Source organism: Amblyomma mixtum, chromosome 8, assembly GCF_055824585.1.
Source record: "Amblyomma mixtum isolate Tamu chromosome 8, ASM5582458v1, whole genome shotgun sequence".
In the NCBI taxonomy this organism is placed as follows: domain Eukaryota; kingdom Metazoa; phylum Arthropoda; class Arachnida; order Ixodida; family Ixodidae; genus Amblyomma; species Amblyomma mixtum.
The window spans coordinates 51,181,117-51,201,145 of NC_143019.1; the positions used below are offsets into that span (position 1 = coordinate 51,181,117).

The 20,029-nt window shown below is 44.4% G+C and overlaps 1 protein-coding gene and 1 pseudogene across 12 annotated transcripts in view; both read left to right on the plus strand.

Annotated features, from left to right (window-relative positions):
- Positions 1-20,029, plus strand: part of LOC149332392 (uncharacterized) — a 372,379-nt gene that overhangs the window by 241,198 nt on the left and 111,152 nt on the right. For all 12 annotated transcript variants that reach the window (XM_089557313.1, XM_089557304.1, XM_089557316.1 and 9 more), the window contains 6 exons: positions 5,537-5,711; positions 7,411-7,719; positions 10,055-10,204; positions 10,912-11,091; positions 12,766-12,975; positions 19,613-19,711. In XM_089557313.1, the coding sequence (XP_089413439.1) occupies positions 5,537-5,711; positions 7,411-7,719; positions 10,055-10,204; positions 10,912-11,091; positions 12,766-12,975; positions 19,613-19,711 (1,123 nt within the window). The remainder of the gene's footprint in view (positions 1-5,536; positions 5,712-7,410; positions 7,720-10,054; positions 10,205-10,911; positions 11,092-12,765; positions 12,976-19,612; positions 19,712-20,029) is intronic.
- LOC149332393 (uncharacterized) lies at positions 13,135-17,874 on the plus strand (annotated as a pseudogene).

Consider the following 20,029-nt stretch of genomic DNA (forward strand, 5'->3'; position numbering starts at 1 on the left):
GCGCTCCCCGCTTCCATCGCCCTTTTCTCTTCCGTGTGGCCTTGGCACGGTGAGATTTCCGTCTGCGGCGATCGGCCAACCCCAGCGGCGCTGCGCGCGCCGGGCCGAGCGAGACTCGCTACGTGAATCGCACACGTGCGTCGTATCCGTTCGGCTGCTGCTGCATTCAAGTGTCACGTCCTGCTGCGAGATCGGCCGGCGTTTTTTTTTCTTCGCACGCGACACACCCGAGCCAGTGGGAGGAGTCGCGCGCGCGTGCAGTGTTGTCATGCGTCGTCGTCGTCATCACCACTCAAGTGATCGACAGCTGACGACTTTAGCCACGGTGAGCTCTCGGGGAGGTGTTGCGTTTCACCGGTACGGGCGTGGTCGTCAGAACATTCGGCGCTGCTTTTGGGGCTTTCGCTCGTTCCTACATATTTGTTCGAAGGGCTGCACGCACGCTTGTCGATTTTCACGCTCCGATGGAGTCATATGTTTTTTTTTTTTTCGGCGGCCGGCGTTTCGAGCGCTACGGAGCGCCGGTTTCGACTGCTCGCCGCCGCAAGGCGGCGAACGCGTGATTGAGTTTTGGTTACGGTTCTGATTTGTGTGTGCTTGCGTGTGTGGTACGGCGTGTGTCGTCTGCCGTTGCGTGCTCCACGCGTCTGCTCCGCGTTTCTCGACTTTGTCAATTTATTAGTTCGTTTATTTGCGCTGGCTCCGCTCAGTGTGGCGCGAACCGTTCATATTCTGCGCCTTCATTTGCAGATTTGTCCAAGTTCTTGGTTGTTAGTTGTCTCTTCTATTTTATTTGCAACGTAAGCAGAATTAAGCTAAGGCCAGACAGACGATGGTCTGGCGTAATTGTCGAGCAGCTGTCAGTCTCAGTTGATCAAGCGCCTTGAAGCGATGATAGGGGTTTCGCAGGGTCTGCCTTTCCTTTATCGGTTGTCTGCGGCGGGGTCGCTTGTCAAGTGACCTCAGACACGGGCGTTCAAGTCCGATATTTAACTGAGTGGGTTATCAGCCGGTTCCATTTTTGCTGCCGGTGACAACGAAGTCATTTGAAGCTAGTAATTTAAACGCTGCCTTTTCGGAATCAGCTTCTAATAAGTTGTATGCAATACATCTGGTTGGACGTGCGTTCTGCCATTATTGTGCGCCAGCGAAACTGTGCTGCGTAGGCTGAGCCGGTTGTCAACTCTGCTTTCCTCGAGCAGGGAGCAAACATACCCATTTCTGCTATCGAAGATAGTCAACTTATGTGTGCGAGTCTGCCTAGGACAGGTGTTCCGCTGTTATCTGTCAAGGTTATCATGTTGTGAAGGGAAACGAAGATTATGCATTTATGCGCTTGAGCACTCCTTGTAACGCTCGTATTTTTTTTTTTTTTTCGCGCAGCCTCGCGTGGGTTGCGTGCTGCATAGTTTTTGGTTACGCAAGCCATACAGGTCTTTGTAAATTTGTGTACTGCTGGGATTTCATTTTGTAAAGATTATTTAACTTTTTACGTTGCCTGGCTGTCAATTGAGCTCAGGTTCTATAACCTCACTCAAAAGTCTTGAAAACTTGGCACGGCTCACATAACAATTAGAAGTGTGAGGGCAGAACCCTTTTCTCAGTATTGCTTAAGTGTGAGCCTATGGTAATGTCATTAGCAGTGTCCAAAAGTGGATCGCACTGCCTTGTTGTCAGTAAGTATCATGTCACATTGTGTCCGACAAGGGTATCTCACCTCTTCACCCCGGTGCACTTGACCATGACATGCCCATGTATATACAATGCTTTGTGATACCACATTCCTGAAAGCCTTCTTGTCGGTGACAGCTACCATTGTGCGATAGCAGGTGTAAGGGCCAGCATCTTAAGTGCACATTCTGTGCAAAAGATATGTGCATCCCACCAGGTGCCTATTGCAGCAATTACCCACAAACCTGGTTCGTGTCGTGAAAATGTATTATGGGTTTGACGATTGCTCAATATATCTAGACTGAATTATTAAAATAAGTATTGCACTTTTCCTCATGCACCCACAAATCAAAAGTATGTGTGTCGAGTGTGTGTGCCAATCTTTTAGCAATTACTTCCTTCAGCTCTATGCTTCGGTTTGTGTCCATGTTATGAATTTGTATTATATGAAAAGAGAAACTGCAAGGCCTGTTAGCCACTCATAATTTTCCAAGCAGCACTTGATGCAGGAAGCAGGTCATTTGCAGAGTACTTTGCACATTTGAGACTGTGAGGTAACAATTGTTACCTTAATTTCTGACACTCTGCGGGCTTTTAATAAGCCCATGGGCCCTGCGAGATGTACTAATTGGTGGTTGTAGTTCTGGCTTGCCTCATGACTGTGGAGAAGGCGTCACCTGCAAATATCCACAAAATATCCACTGGCGGATATCCGGGACGGATATCTGTCGGCGGATATTTGTACCTCCGTCGGAGGTCTGTGCGAGAGCTGTCAGACTTCGGCGGACTCCTTCGGATATCCGTATATCCAGTGAAGAACATACTTCGGATGTCTGGTGAATGTACACTGGTTGATTGGGAAGATTATTGTGTTTAGAAAATAAGAGACTGCACTTTCTGTTATCAAATCATTTTTTCACAAAAATAGTAAAAAAAGATGCATGCGGATCATCTGGGCCCTTAGCCTTCTCAGCTAGACTTGGGTCCATTCAGGAACTGCAAAAAGTTATGGCGAGACAACTCAGCATTATACTTTAAATTTGTGTACAACAGTTAAGCAGTAGTTATATACAAAGAGAAGTGAAATACGCAAGAAATTATGCAACAGTTACAAAAATAAAGTGATGCACATAAGAAAAACACTGCTTTACAATGGAGTCGAATAATAAACCACAATGCTATATTTCACCTTGTGTGCAATTTGCAGGTGTATGAACTTGCTGTCAGTTCTACAAAGCTATACTTTCTGCCTTGATCAGAAGCACGTGCCTTTTTTGATTTCTAGTGACGTAGCAGTTTGTGACAGCAGCATGGCCTTCACATTCATATCTATGACAGCTGCAGGAGCATGTTAGTTGCCTGCGTACGTCCAGGATGCTTGAAATACCAAGCTGGAATGATCACAAGCTTTTACTGAGTGAACATTTTGAGGCATTATAATTGGGGCCCCTTGTTTTCAAGTAAAACCGAGTTTTACTCAATTTTGACATCTCAAACAGATTTCTTAAAAATCAGTTTGCATCCAATTTCTACCTAAAAGTGTGCCTTCTAGGGGGGACTTACTTCTTCAGTGTGGAACGCTGAAGACAGCGCACAAAAGTTAGTGGATATTTTGTGTTTATTTCAGAGGGTGTTCCAGTTAACTGGTGATTTTAGATCTCTTTTAATGCTTGCTACTCGTGATGTGGCTTATGTTAGGATAAGTTCAAAAAGAGCATTTAACAAGTCAGAGGACAAAACGGAGATTCTGAGCAGACATCTTATTGACATCGTTGTGTGAAGCATTACCTATTACCAACATTAACGACATTAACATTGATGAATGTTTTCTGAGTGTAAAAAGGCAAGCAGGTCTTGTATGGAAATGCTGCAGAGATCTCTCTGCATGATGTACAGAATGAAATAATTGCAATATGCGAAAAAAATAAAAAGGGTAATATCTGATTTGGTATGCAGTTTATTTAGTGGAAGCTGCCGTTTATTGCTATGAAATAGCGAGAAAAAGAGAGACCATTTTATGTCCCCAACAAAAACATTTTTATAGAAAGTTTTTGATGTGAAATATTTGCCGAAAAAAAAAAAAAAGTGTGGAATACTTTGCTAAATAACCTGATCTATACTTGAATTGGAGCTCAAAAATTATCGCCCTATTTTACCCCCCTCCCCCAAATTCTTGGAAAAATTAAGGCCATAATTATAATTAAAAGAGTTTAAAACAAAACCATACCACCACTGTATAAAACTACACCACCTTTTGGTAGTACTGTGGTTTGGATGCGTTCTTAGTTTTCATATATTAGCTGCTGTGTTTTTCTCTTGATTAGGTAAGTTTTTTATTATAAGCATGTCTTTGACACCTAATCGTAGATCATATTACAGCGCGCAAATGCAGACATGCAAGCAACAGGCTTTCTACATGCGTACAGTTTTGTTATGTGAAAATGATTACTGTAGCCCTAATATCAGTGATTTGAAGTCGCAGTGTAAGGCATAGTGAATTTTTAAATTTTTTTGAATTTCAAGCACATTGTGCACCTTCGAAATAGGAAAGGATTTCACGATGCTTCAGTTGTTTACTTGATAAGTCATGGAATTTCAGTGTTATGGCTTATGACTGACGAAACTTCTCACATCCCTGCAAAAAATTAACCACTGGTATTTTGGGCAGGAAAAGTAGCAAATCACCTTTCTCGATTCTTGAGTATACTATTTAGGCAGAAAAGATATTTGTCCTCTATGGAAACAAAAAATGACGTCTCTGAATGGTTAATGTCTAAAGGATAAAAAAAACAACCTTTTATTTTAACAACAACGGAAGCCTTGTTCATTAAACGGAAAGTGTGACGTTTAAGTGCTTCGCAGTAATTGCCCCAGGCATCTTGCCTACATAGGTGGAAGATTACCGTCATTGCGACTTAGGGTGTTTTCTGTTGCCTGGATTATCAGGGGCTCTAGATATCTGCATTAAAGCCAATTCTTTTCTCAAGCAATTCACTCTAGAAAAGCCACGCACCAGGCCGGGGGAAATCTTGTATCCATTAGAAAACCGGTGGGTACTCGGCAACACTGGGAATCGAATCCAGCACCTCCCGAATGCAAGGCGGGTGATCTACCATAAGGCCATTGCTTATTTTCTTCTTATTTGTGACGTCTTTCTAGTGATCTCTCAATTGTCTTTCAAAGTTCCCGCTCTCGCCTATGTAACAGTAGTCACAGTCTGCGCAGGGAATTTTATATATGACGTCAGGAGACCTCTCTTTCTTCAGTCTGTCCTTTCACCAACTCATGCCTCAACTTGCATGGTGGAACGTGAGCAACTTGTACAGTCCCCATCAAAAGTATACAGCCCAAGGGGTTTGCTTACGGGGCCTGCAGAGTGCCTAGTTATGCATCCTAAGCGACCGTAATCTCTCGAACCATAAATGGCTTTTAGTCCTCAATCCTGCCAAGCTTTGGACTGCTCGATGTGGTAGGGAGCCGCGCTAAACAGTTTACAGGGAAACCCCTTGGGCTGTATACTTTTGACGAGGACTGTACATTGTAAGGGCGCAGAACACGTGCCAAAGACTCGCTCATGCCCGGCACATAACGGATGGCGGCACGGTCTTGGCAAGGAGGACCAGCCGGTTATGATGGGCATGATGACTCATAGAACGGAATCTACTAAGTGCTTGGTGGTAGCTGCACTCGTTGAGAAGGCACAAGGAAGACACATTGCAACAGATATGAAGCACCACGTGTTACTTCATGCTTTCCTGCTGTCATCACTTGTCTGTGCCGTGTCAGATGCTCATCATGCAAAGCCAGCTTGCCCATGTATGGACTTTGATGAAGTCTCGCCTGTGTTGTGTGTTGTCCTTTGCAGGTTGCAGAAGTCCATTGAGCAGCACCTGCAGGGCGTTCGTGAAGAGAGGGCAGCGCAGGCTGCCTTTGAGGAGAAGGTTGCCTCTCTGCGCGAGAGCCTTCTCCAGATGGAGAGGGACATTGGCGCAGCCCCCACCTGTGGGGAGGATGAGGACCAGGTCCAGAAGAACCTCCAGGTACGCACGTCCCTTTTTCGCAGCCAACATTGTGGGATGAGGTTGCGTTTTGTACTGCTTGAGACGGGTGCTGAGCAGTTCTTGCTTACTATCCTAGTGAAACACTTACTGGGGCCCTTTGTAACTTTGATCATCCCATACAAGTGGAAGCACAGTGCCTAACCTGGTCATCACTATCAGGCTGATGATGATGATGATGTATAGTTGTGAGTTTGGTAGCCCTTGAAAGGAAATCAATCCAATGTCATCCCACATAGGGGAGGCACAGTGCCTAACCTGGGCATCACTATAAGGCTGATGATAATGATGATGTATAGTTGTGAGTTTGGTAGCCCCTGAAAGGAAATCAATAAAAATTATTTGAACTAAAGATATGTGGTCGAAACTATTTCCGAGACTACTGCACCTCCTTCTCTCTTTCTTCTTTCACTCCCACCTCCCTCCCTCCCTTAGGCTCAGTTCAGGTGTCCGCTGAGATATGTGAGACAATTACTGCCCATTTCCTTTCCTTAAAAAACCAATTTACCTGAATGTTGGAACAAGTATTAATTTTTTTAGCGGCAGACAGACATTAGCTCATGAAAGCGTCATATGCCTAGTTTGTGGCGTAGTATTTCAGTGGCTTGCATAGATGGAATGTTGCTAGAAAAAAAAAAAAGCTCATCCTTTCAACCCTGTTTAAGTCGAGGTTTGTTGAAGTATGCGTGGGCACTGCTTGAAATTCTTGCCCTTGATGTTGCCCCAGACTGCTTTCATGAGGACATCTCACCCACAACTTCCTGCTAACAAAGAAAGACAAACCTGTTTGCGAGCAATGCGGACATGAACTTACCGTAAACCACATACGTACTACTATCATGCACAAAACTTGAATCATTAAGGAAAAAATATTTTGCTACATTTTACAAAGAACACATCCCATTTCATCCAGCGTTGACTTTAGCTGAACATGCACCCGTTAGTATACTTGATGTTTTTAGCTTTTTAAGGGAAGCCGGTGTTCTTCAAAACCTTTAATGTTCTGACCCTGTGCTTCTCTACTGAGAATGATACACCTCAGCCACTTTCTCAGTCCTGAGAAGGAGGCTGAGGTTTTTATGAGTAGTTGGGGGCCTCGAGATCCTTGGCAAGCCAAGGATGTCCACGGAGGTTAACCAACTTTTAAAAGCTTCTGCAAACAGCCATTTCTAAAAAGTTGGTATTTAATCAGCCAGAAAAAAAAAAAAACTTTTAGGCCCTTTACACCACCGTTTTTATCAACTTTGTTTTCACGCTCTGCTCAAGCCAATTTTTCCATACCTTGTTCTTGGCGCATGATAGCCTTAGCTGCTTATGCGCCAATAAACCCAACACAACACACACAACACAACTTTCATGAGGTGGTGATTAACTAGCTGAATGCCAGCAGGTCAGACTCGCAGAGAAGGAAGTTTAATATTAAAAAGAAAAAGCCCAAATGAAAATGCTGAAGTGTGTCTTGCTCATCTGACAGGGTTATCAGTTTATTCACCTTTTGGATCATTTAGAACCAGTAGAAACCAACTGCTACCACTTTGGAATGCATAGATGAACTAGGTAAAGGGGTCAGCTGTACTTTTCACCTGGCAGGGCAAACCACCAGACTAAAAATAACATTGCAGTGTGTCCAGTCTCGTGTTCACCAATCGCCTGACCAATCGTTGTTGCATTAAACCCGCAGATGCTGCGCGAGCGGCTCAGCTTCCTGGACCGAGAGGTGCGACAGACGTCTCGATCGGCCCATGAGCGCTACAGCGAGCGGCGACAGGGTGTCCCAGAGGCCGTCGAGCAGGCCCTGGCCTCTGTGGAGCTGCTCTCCGAAAACGTCATGGCCGCTCTGGAAGGCAAGGAGCGTGAATTCAAGAAGGCACGTACTGCGCGTGCCGACTACTGCGAAGGCTCCAAGGCCCTGGCTGCCTGGCTTCAGAAGGCACAGGGCATCCTGCAGCGCAAGGGAGATTCTCCAGAGGTCACCAAGGAGAACCTGATGGTGAGTGCTGGAACGGATTCTTGAGAAGCAGATAAGACTGGGGTGATGCAGCTGCAAATTGGGCACAGTTTCTGCATTGCTCCACATCCCTACATCAGCGTACTTTTCAATCAGTTCACATACTTATTGTATTAAAGAAGGCTGGGTGACACTGCTTTACTGTTCACGTCAGGCGGCACACCTCTTTGCACACACACTTGGCTTCTACATTACAGCTTCGAATTGGTTAGTGTACTCGTCTTAAGTGTTTGTATTATTTAAGGCAAAGTATTCTCCATCAGCTGAGGGACTTGGTCTTATTTTGGCGAGCTCGATATGCAACTCGGCGACAATATGCTTCGCATCTGACTAGGCTTAACCTAAGCTAAGCCTCAGCCATTTTTTCTTTTTGCAACCATCATGGCCCATCATGATTTGCCTTTCTGATTATGTCTTTAAGCACAACTTTTTCTTTTTACATGTTTCTTCTGATCAGATCTTGTTGTTCATGTGGCCTTTTATTAGAATAGCAAGACTACGCGTGACATAAAAATTTGACATTCCAGATGTACTGTTTTATATATATATTTTTTGTAATTTCTGCAGTTGTATAGGTATACTGAAAGTTAGCTTTCCTGCTTGATCTGACATGCCCTGTTCTGACGTGCCTGACATGCCCAGACATGACATGTTTGAGAGTTGGCTAAATGCTTGCAGTTGATGAAATTTTAGGCAGAAATAAAGAGAAAAAATCTACATCTACAAAACGTGTAGTGCACAGGTCTGTTCACCACCGATTTATTAGATTGTTAGAGTGGTTGTGAAAAAAGGAAGATATAGTCAGAGGTGGCTGATAGTCTAACAAAATGACGAGAATAGGAAATTTGTTAGAGCCGCATGGGTCGTCACAGCTGGCACAGGATAGGGCTAATTTTTTTTGAATAATAATAAACACCTTTATTTTCAGAGAACAGAATACAATCTTTAAGACAAGTCTGCCCAAGCCATAAAGGCTTGTAGGGCAGTACTCGGCAATCGATGAAAGACAGATATATTAAACAATAGGTGTTACAAAGCAAACAAACAATGATAAACCGCAATACCTAAGGCAAACAAGAACAAAGAAGCAGTTTAGGTTACCGACATATGAGTTTTTAAGAAGTTCTTTAATAGAGACAACGAAGAAACTGAAAAGATTGAATCAGGCAGAGAATTAAACATTTTTGGTATGTAATAATTACGAGTGAAGTGGCCATAGTGAGTGTAGCAGCGAGGTACCGTGAAACGGGGATGATGTCGAAAAGGACGAACAGGAATGAAAGGCACCAAAAATGTACTCTCCCAAAAGTGAGCACGAATGACTACATGATGGAAGAGGGCATCAAAAGAGGGCAGCTGTAAAAGCGAAAACAAATTGCAATCAGGTGAAGCATTTGTGTTGTATGCCACGGATCGAAGGATGTTCTTTAATATCGCATTTAATTTCATTCGCCAAGTCTTTGAGCAATGATAATAAACAGTGACTCCATATCTGAGAATCCCATAAATGAGAGCATGTGCAATAAGCTTGCGAGTCTGAAAAGGTAATAAATAACGAACATTGTATAGTACACATGATAAACCACGAAGCTTGTTGCATACTAGGGTAAGATGACTGTTCCAAGACATATCACTGTCAAAAAGTATACCAAGGTACTTGACACTATTTGAAAAATTAATTGGAATGCAAGAGCAATTAAGACAGTGCGAAGAATGTAAAAACAATGGTTCAACAAAAGAAAGCTTTTTATGAGGATTACGAAAACAAATGAGTTTAGTTTTCTGTTGATTAATTGCAATAGAATTATTTAAGAACCAGTTCATAACATGCACCACATCTGTTCTAAGAGCATCCATGGCCAGAGGCAACGAAGTATTTGTTGACAACAATAACGTGTCATCGGCGTATTGAAAGATGTAACATTTTGCGACAGCATTCGATAAATCATTTACAAATAAATTGAAAAGCAAAGGCGATAAAACAGAGCCCTGTGGAACACCTGCCGACAAAAATGATTCAGAACTTCGATGCCCGCTTATTTCAACAACTTGAGCCCGATTAGAAAAATATTCTTTCAGCAAATCTTTAAAAGGACCCCTAAAGCCCATGACATCAAGTTTTTCTAGCAGTAGGTCATGCCGAACACAATCAAAAGCTTTGCTAGCATCCAAAAACAGACCACATGCGAATTTGTTATTATCAAAGCATGAGTAATTTGATGGATACAAGATAGGCTTTTGTCCAGTAGTGGACCCATCTTTGTTGGTGATGATATTTGTGATGATGGTGGTTAACTCCCAGCATTTGCTCCTGCAGACCCTCTCTGCCGAGTTGCCCGGAGTGCGCCGGGATGCCGAGCGTCGTGTGGTGCAGAGTGGCAATCTTGTCGTCGAGTGCTTGGGTGACACGGAACAGGCGAAGTCTGTGCGTGCAACCATCACTTCTCTCACAGACCAGCTGACACAGGTGAGCTTCGATTGTTGCAAGCCCGCTTTCCACTTTGTTTGTTTCCCATTGGTTTCGGTTCCCTCGAACGGTGTGTCGCGTTCAGTTTTGTGTGTACCTGCACATTTTGCTGCATTACGGGGTGCGCCTGCAGCACTTCTCAGGTGTTTTTGTGATTCTGCATAGCTTTTAGCTTGTCATGCTTCTTCATTTGTTTCCTTCAGTTAGTCTAAGCACATAAGAGGGATTATGTCATAACATTTCAGAACTTAAGAGTTGTTAGCAGAGTTCCTCAAGTGAATTTTTTCCATTTTTTTGTGCAGTGATTGTACAATGTCCAAAATTATTCACTGGTTTTGCTCAGTGGCTTTAGTACAACATTGAAACAGAATCTGTTCTGTTTTCTTGTGCCACTAGAACCATGTTTCATGTTTTATTATTTGATAAGTATGATCATGGTTGCTTATCTTTGGTATGGCATCAACATGCCTACATAAAGTATTACAAGGCCTTGCAGAAAGCAGCAGAGCCATGCTACCTTGTGAGGACAGGCACAGAATGTGCAGTTATAAAGAATAGGGTAGTGTGATGCGAAGATTTGTCACATTACCTCATCCCTAACCGTGGCTTCTCATTTGGGTCATTATTTCCTGATTAATTAGGTACTGCTGGTTTTTTGTGGGAGCCAAACTGATGGCTCTATCTGCGACTGCTTGCTTCCCTTCAAGGTGGAGTCATGGATCCGGGAGCGCCTAGGTGAGGTGGAAGATGCCCTGGAGGCCTGGGCCCGGTTCCTGGAGCTCCACGAAGCACACAAGACCTGGCTGGACATGAAGGAACTGGCAGTGGCCAAGCGGCAACCGCTCAACACCCTGGCTGTGGCCAGGCAGTGCCTGTCTCAATGCCAGGTGGGTAGTACAGTAGCGGCCTTGGCCTGATCAAGTGGAGAGCCAATTTGTAAAGGCGTGAAAACTGTACAAATGATTAGTTCATTGCGTCAAACCAGGGAGTTCTCAAACTGGATCTCACGGAACCCTCGGGTTCCTTAAAGTACCTTTTGGGCTCCTCAGACACCAAAATCTGTGCATGCCTCAACCTCCATCTTTTTCTCTTACACACGGTATAGTCAGGCATTGTTATTTTACTTTGGGAATTTTCGGAAGGTTCCTGAAGAGAGCATGAGCAGATAGGGTTCGCAGTGAAAGTAAAAAAAAATATATATATAGGGAGGGGCAAACTTAGTGCCTTCTCTGTGGGTGCTGTAATGCTAGCAGAAAGATTGGCTGAAAAGAAAAAAAATTAGATAAAGGCATAGCTTCTTCAGTTTACTGTGTCAGGTTTAGTAGCTGCCTTAGTAAACTGTGCAGGCCATGAGCTTTTGTAGTTCTAGCTTGTGTCTGAGTAGTTTTTCACTTCTTCAATGTTGGCATACCTAGGCAAGCAAGGTTGAGTAGCTTCCAGCACCAAAAATATTTTTTCAAATTGTGCATTCACCGCAGTATTGTTACTATTGTCACATTTACATTAGTTTGCACATTCACTACTGCTTGGCAAGCTTTTCTTCAGCTGTGGTTTGAGACAGCTACATAATAGGTGTACATAATAGGAGTGCAGCATTTGTGCTGCTCTGCAATTACGTGTCAGTGCACTTTGACAACTTGCTTGCAAAGCAATGCTTGAAATTGTGCATGACTTTCGATAAAGCCATCCTAGTGAACAGCACGCGTGACTTGTTGTGGAAGCAATAGCACCATAGTTCTGGTGCCCTAGGAAATTTTTTTAGTTATCTTCATACAGAAAAACGTTAGAGATCAATGCGGCGACCTGCATTGGAAGAATGCGAAAGCATTGACATCCTTATACTCTTTCGACCTCCGAAGCTGTTTTGACGTCCTCCCACTACATCGACGTCCGTGGTTTTAATTGCCTCTAATTACTGCACATCAACCGAAGCTTTTTTGTTTGATTAATTGGCATTAATTAATGCTTTTAAATCTATTTAAAACCTTCATCCAGCTTGGCTGCATATTTTTGCGCGATTTCAACGGCCACGACTGTGTCCGCTCACTATATCGACGTCCATCACTATACAGACGTCCAATCGACCTTTTCGCCTCTAGTTGAGGAACTAATTACTGCACATGAACCAAATTTGATGCGCATTGACATTTTATCATCCTGTAACACATTCAGTCATTCTTTTACTCCTAACTGTTCCTCAAATGACGTCAGGGCTGCTGACACGTTTTGCGTCCACTTTCTGCAAACACGAAGCCGCGAACATAGCCAAGAAATGCTTTCAGAGGAACCAGTGCAAAAAAGGACAACAGACAAGTAAGAAGAAGGACGACATGGACAGAGGTGCTGATCTTGCTTGCTTCTTCTTGCTTGTTCGTTGTCCTTTTTTGTGCTGGTTCCTATGAAAGCTTGGCTTACCAGCTAGCCCAACAACAAGTTTTGCAAGAAATGCTTTTGCTTTAAAAATTCTTTGTAAAAGGAAAGGACAGCCGGTGAGCGCCATTTGGGAGGGCCATGAAGAGCTTCCCTAATGCTGGATGCACGCACTGTCCCTTGTTGTGCAGGAGGTGAACCGGGACATGGTGAGTGGCCAGAGCCAGCTGGCGGAGATGAGCAGCCTGGTGCAGCGCATCGGCCGCTCGTGCCACGTGGGGCCACTGCTGGAGAAACTGGACGTGGCCGAGGAGCGCCAGCGGAACCTCGAGGGCCGTCTCGTCCAGGAACTGGCCCTCCTCCAGGAGTTGGTCGAGGAGTGGGAGCAGTGCGAACGCAAGGTGGGTGAACGGCTGAACAAATCGTTGGGATCCCCGCAGGGAGGCGTCTGCAGCATGCAGACGTTGGTGAGTGGCGACACCACGGGGTTAACCCGAGCATCCGCAGGGACATCCCCTCAGGGGGATGATGGTGAACAATGCGTCACCACGGACCCGAGCATCCGCGCTTAGCCGTGCGTGGCATTGCCGTGTCCGGGGAAAAGGGGATCCTGGTGGTTGAGCCGATGCCGAGCGTTTGGACCCTTAAGGCCCCTCGGCGGAGGCAACACACCACTTTGGCCCCAGCTTCCTGTAGACGGCACCTCCGGCCTGACCCAACCGGGGGAAATCGGCAGTCGCCTTTTCCTGTCCTCCCCTCTATCTTTGACTTTCCTATTTCCTTCCTTACAACTTTCCTGTATCCTCCTCTCTTCTTAGTTTTTTCCCTTTTTTCCTGGCGGCGAGGGTTAACCTTGTGTGGCCAACTAACCTGAGTTGCGTCATATTGGGTTATAGTTGAGGTGTACAGCTGGCGTGGGCAGGACTTGCTCGCAAGTTCCTGTCCCGTCCCCTCGTTGGGCTCCATGGTGGGTGGCTGGCACCACGGCCGAACAACACATATTTTTCATGGCTCCCCCCTTTTCCAAACCAGATCGCCCTCATAAAAGAGGGCGGAACGAGGCAACTGCAGAGTTTTTCGAAAAACCGAAACCATTTCCAAAATTTCACGTTCTTCATAGCGAAGAAACTGAAAAAACCGCAAGAACCATGTCCCCATTCTTAGTTGCAAAAAGTCTAACTGAGGCCTTGGGTCCCGGGTACAAACTGTCTAAAATGCCAAGTGGTGACCTGCTCCTTGAACTCAGAGACACTGCCCAATACTCGAAACTTTCCAGCCTAGTGTCCATCGGGGAAATCCCTGTATCAGTTACAGCACACCGATCTCTGAACACCGTCCGTGGTGTGATATCCGAAGCAGATTTCATTCACCTCACCGAGGAAGAGATGCTTGAAGGCCTCAAAGAACAGAATGTCATAAGTGTGTATCGTATCAAAATAAGAAAAGACAACAAAGAGATACCTACAAAGCACCTAGTACTGACTTTCAACTCAAGCACACTCCCCGAATCCATAGAAGCTGGCTACCTCAAAATAAATGTCAGACATTACATCCCAAACCCACGCAGGTGCTTCAAATGTCAACGGTACGGTCATGGGTCTCAAAGCTGCCGTGGCCGCGAAACTTGCGCTAAATGTGCATCAAAAGAACACGCTTCCGACAACTGTGAAGGAGCAGCACCTCGCTGCGCAAACTGTGAAGGCGATCATGCCGCCTATTCGAGGTCATGTCCATCGTGGAAAAATGAAAAAGAAATTGTTACAATCAAAACAAAACAGAATATCACATTTAAGGAAGCGCGACGACTGTTTTACGCAAAGAACAGCTTCAACTTTTCCACAAAAACAAACTTTGCTGATGTGGTGCGCAGGGGCGGCGCACCACACAGCACTCCGGCATCTGCCCAGGCCACCTTCACGGAGCCTGTGGCAGTGCCATCAACGCCCCAGGCAGAGACAGTGAACGCTGCTCTGCCATCCCCAAAGCAGGGAGCGCCGGCTCACGGGTCGGCACCCAGCAGGACTTCCCCCCGTCGGGGGAGGCCTGACACTAACACATCCGCGGCTTCCCCGCGGTCCACCAGCACCTCTAGTGAGGTGATGGAGGTAACTCCCGATCCGCCCGCTTTGCAGCGGCGGAACCGCTCTCTTGAGCGAAGAATAGACAGGACCCCAATAACGGGCCCAGAAAACAAGTAAATCCCTTCAATCCTCACTCAAAAATATAAACATGACTTTCCTACTTCAATGGAACTGTAGAGGATTGCTCAGGAATTACAATGATATCACACATTTTCTTGGCTCAATGTTTCCTGTAGCCTTATGTCTTCAGGAAACCAACCTCGGTCCACAACATACGAATATCCTGAGACATTATCAAACATTCCGACGTGATCGCGAGCATGCTAACAGACTCTCAGGAGGCGTCGCAATCGTCACTCAGAGCGGCGTCCCTGCTAAAAAAATCAATCTTAACACAAAACTGGAAGCGGTTGCGGTTAGCGTCGTGAGCTACAAAACCATAACTATATGTTCTCTATATCTTCCCCCGCACATGACATTAACAATACAAGATTTAGAAGGCTTGATAAATGAACTACCGGAGCCATTCCTGGTAGTTGGCGATTTTAATGCTCACTCACCGTTCTGGGGAAGCGAACGCTGTGACTCGAGGGGCCAAATAATCGAAGATTTTATCCTCTCAAATAATATCTGTCTTTTAAATACGAGAAAAGCCACATATTGCTGTCCAAGCTCAGCAAAAATGAGCTCTCTCGATTTAGCTTTCACATCACCATTACTTTTTAACGATTTTAAATGGGATGTTTTAAATGACCCCATGGGCAGCGATCACTTACCTACCGTCATCAGGCTCTCATCGTCCACTCCAATCATCCCCACAAGGCCACGGCGCTGGAAACTTCAGCTCGCCGACTGGTCACTTTTTACAAAAAGTGCCACTCTGGAAAAGGAATTTTGTGACGACCTTAGCACAGATGAAATTAATGAGAAGTTTACTGAATGCATAATATGGGCCGCAACACTCGCTATACCACAAACAACAGGACTTGCACAAAAGAAACACAAAGTGTGGTGGACAAAAGAATGCACATTAGCAAAAAAACAACAAAAGAAAGCCTGGAGCGCTCTGCGTCGATATCCCACTGCAGAGAACCTACTCACCTTTAAGAAGGCAAAAGCCAGAGCGCGGTATGTGCGAAGAAATGCAGAGAAAACCTCTTGGCAGAAATATGTCTCCTCAATAAATAGTTCAATAACATCAAAGAAAATGTGGGAAAAAGTGCGTAAATTTACTGGTGACCATACCCCTTTCACACTTCCTCTCTTGACAGCACCCGGGACACAAACATCTTTAGAAGAACAGGCCAACATACTGGGCGAGCATTTTGCTGAGATCTCAAGCTCATCTAACTACACAAACACATTTCAGAAACACAAATCAATAGCTGAAAAACAAAAATTTCCATCTGGAGCAGGTGTACATGAGGATTATAACCAGCCTCTCACACTACAAGAATTAAATAAGGTACTATCTTCTGGCAAAAAGACAGCACCGGGACCAGACAACGTGCATTACGCTATGCTTGCACATCTCTCCGAGGCTGCTGTAGAGGCACTGTTAAAATTCTTTAATAAAATCTGGATAACTGGCAATATACCTGACGAGTGGAAAAAAGCAGTCATAATACCTTTTCTCAAACCCGGAAAACCACCAACAAGTCCTAGCAGTTACAGACCAATAGCCCTCACCAGCTGCATTGCTAAATCTTTCGAAAGTGTAATAAACATTAGATTGACCTTCATACTTGAATCTCGGCAACTATTAGATACACACCAATGCGGGTTTAAAAAAGCATGCTCGACCACAGATCACCTTGTCCGTCTAGAAAACACCATCCGGGAGGCGTTCATCCACAAACAGCACTGTATTGGGGTCTTCTTCGACTTGGAGAAGGCCTACGATACTACGTGGAAGTTCGGCATCCTCCGTGACCTAGCAGAGCTAGGTATCCGCGGCAGGATGTTGAACTGCTTGAACGACTTCCTGGCTAACCGCACATTCCGAGTCCGCCTAGGAGCAACTCTCTCCATGACTTTCACCCAAGAGAACGGCGTACCCCAGGGGTGCATTCTAAGCACGACACTCTTCATAGTAAAAATGAATTCCTTAGCTAAAGTAATACCCAAGTCCATAATGTATTCAGTCTATGTAGATGACCTACAAATAGCATGCACGTCCTCCAGCATATCAACCTGTGAGAGACAAATACAAATCACACTAAATAAACTAGGTGCTTGGGCAGACATAAATGGGTTTAAATTTTCTCCTCAAAAAACAGTAGCTGTTCTTTTTTCATTGCGACGAGGCCTACAGGTCGATCCCAATCTATACTTGAATCACACTGCGCTACCAATTAAACTAGAACACAAATTTTTAGGCGTAACTTTCGACAAGAAACTCACATTTCTACCACATATTAACAACCTTAAAAAGAAAGCTTCTCAAGCCCTCAATATCTTAAAAGTTCTCTCACGGAAGCGGTGGGGGTCCGATAGAGCAAGCCTTTTACAAATATATCGCTCTCTGGTGCGCTCCAAGCTGGACTACGGGTGCATAGTATATGGTTCGGCAAGAGCATCCTACTTAAAAAGATTAGACCCCATTCATAATCTTGGTCTGCGCCTATCATCTGGAGCATACAGAACATCACCAGTAGTTAGCCTTTACGTTGAAACTAATGAAGCCGCTCTTGAGGATCGAAGAATCGCCCTTACATGCTCATATGTCTTAAAAATCCGTTCTCTTCCGAAACATCTCTGCCATCCAGTTGTCACCAAGTGCCCATCTAAAAGATTATTCATCAACAAACCACATTCTATCAGACCATTACTGCTGCGCTTTGAAGATAAATGTGAAGAGCTAACAGTACTAGATGCCCTACCGAATATTGCACAAAGGAATGAATATTTACCACCATGGTACAGCCTGCCTTCAGTATGTGACCTCACAATGACACATTTAGATAAAAAGCAAACGCCAAATGAGTACATATTACAGGAATTCTTTGCACTACAAGAAAAGTATGACACTTACATTGAATTTTATACCGATGGCTCAAAAACAGAAAGTCACGTTGGAAGTGCAGTAATCCAAGGAAAAAACAAACAGATAATGCGACTACCAGAATGCGCATCGGTTTTTACTGCTGAGTGTTATGCCATCTTTGTAGCTGTGGAAAAAATAGTAAGAGAGAATATCAAAAATAGCATCATTTACACCGATTCCTTGAGTATGCTCAAAGCACTGCACTCCAGGAATGCTGTTGAACCCATAATAGGTAACATCATACATAACATTGTTAAAATCACAAAACAAAAACGTAACATTAAATTTTGCTGGGTTCCTAGCCATGTTGGAATCGTAGGTAATGAAAAAGCAGATGTATGCGCTGCACAAGCCCGGAATGGCCAAATAAAACAAGTGAGCATACCGCACAGGGATTGCTTAAAGTTTATCAACAGTAAACTCAGAAATAAGTGGCAGGCCGCATGGCAAGATCACGTAAACAACAAATTAAATTCTGTGAAACCAATTTTAGGGGAATGGCAATCATGTAGGCATCAAGAACGTTTTACCGAAGTTATTTTATGTCGGCTCCGCATTGGACACACCCACCTCACGCACAACTTTCTGCTAGCCAAACAAAACAAACCTCTCTGTGAAATGTGTGGTGCTGAACTCACAGTGAACCACATTTTAATTTCATGCATAAAACTAGAAGAACTAAGAAAGAAATATTTCACAACATTTTACAGGGAAAGCATCCCATTACACCCCATGCTACTCTTAGGTGATCGAGCACTGGTTGACATTTCATGTATTTTTAGGTTTCTCAAGGAAGCCAACGTTTTAAACGAACTCTAAGTATTTTTAGAAAGCTTCACCATTAACAAAAACTCTAACCTTGTGTTTGGCGCAGCATAGCCTCAGTTGCTTTTGCGCCATAAAAATCAATATAACTAACTAACTAAATCGTTGGGAGTGTGTTTGCCGCTGTTTCTTGTTGTCTCTAAAAAAAGCTCGCTGAATCAACACTTCGCATCATGCAACATCTTCTCTTTCTAAACACTGTTTGAAGCATTGTGACCAATATGGAGGCGGAGAAAATCTTCACAAGCATCACTGCTAGGGGCCCATCGCGGTGGCTCAGAGGTTACGGCGCTCGGCTGCTGACCCGAAAGACGCGGGTTCAATCCCGGCCGCGGCAGTCGAATTTCGATGGAGGCGAAATTCTAGAGCCCGTGTACTGTGCGATGTCAGTGCACATTAAAGAACCCCAGGTGGGCGAAATTTCTGGAGCCCTCCACTACGGCGTCTCTCTTAGCCTCAGTCGCTTTTGGACGTTAAACCCCAATAAACCTAAACCTAAACATCACTGCTAGGAAAACGTCATGTTAGTAAACTTTTCCAAAGCTTGCCTAACTAAAGACATGTTTTTCTATATTAATTTTTTTATTTTTCCACAAATTTTTTATTACAGAGTTTATCAGTGTATTGAGTCTGCACCGTTTGGCAAATTCATTATCTGGGATATTAGCCATGTGTAATTATGTATAGGTCTGTATATGTCTGCATGAATTTGTATACATGTGTATACATTACTTTCATTTGATCAAGGCGAACCTTAGTGAGCATAAATGGGTGTACGAATTGTTGCATTCATGGTGAAGTAACAACATTCAATGTGGGCTTTCATCCTGTGGGTGCATTTACACTTCCCATGAGGACAAAACATGGAGTGATTGGAAAGTTAATGCACACTGTGGCCCACATACATTGCCAGGGAAGTGTCTTGACGTCTCATCTCGGTCTCGCGGGGTTGCTTGCTGCATGAGATCTTCAGTATTTCTTTTCCTTGCGCTCATTGCAAAGGGTTTTAAACTGTGAAAGCTTCGATGAGCTGAAGAATTGTAGTTGTGGTCACACCTGTCTGCATTCTCTCCTCCCGCTTTGCAGGCTCGTGACTGCCAGGCATGGCTGGAACGAACTCGCTCTTCCCTCGAAGCACCCCAGCTTCGCCGCAAGAGCCTGCGTGACCAGCTGGCCTTGCGTGAGGTAAGTGGTGTTTCTGGACACTATGCCTCTGCACCGGATAAATGTCATGCAAGCAGGAGCAAGCTGTGAGATCTTATGTCATGGATCATGAACATCTTGTGTCTTTGGTCTTTTCACACTTTATTTAAAGCAGTGAAAGGTCATAGTACTGATTTCTGGCTATTTACATACCTGCTTACAAGCGTTCCTCGCAGTTTTTAATAGCTCGAATTATAAATGGAAGAGTATTGCCATGTTTGCTATTTAAAATGTATTTGGTAACAACAAGGATGAACACTGCCTTGCTTCCAGTGAGCTATGGCAACGTGTAAGCTAACT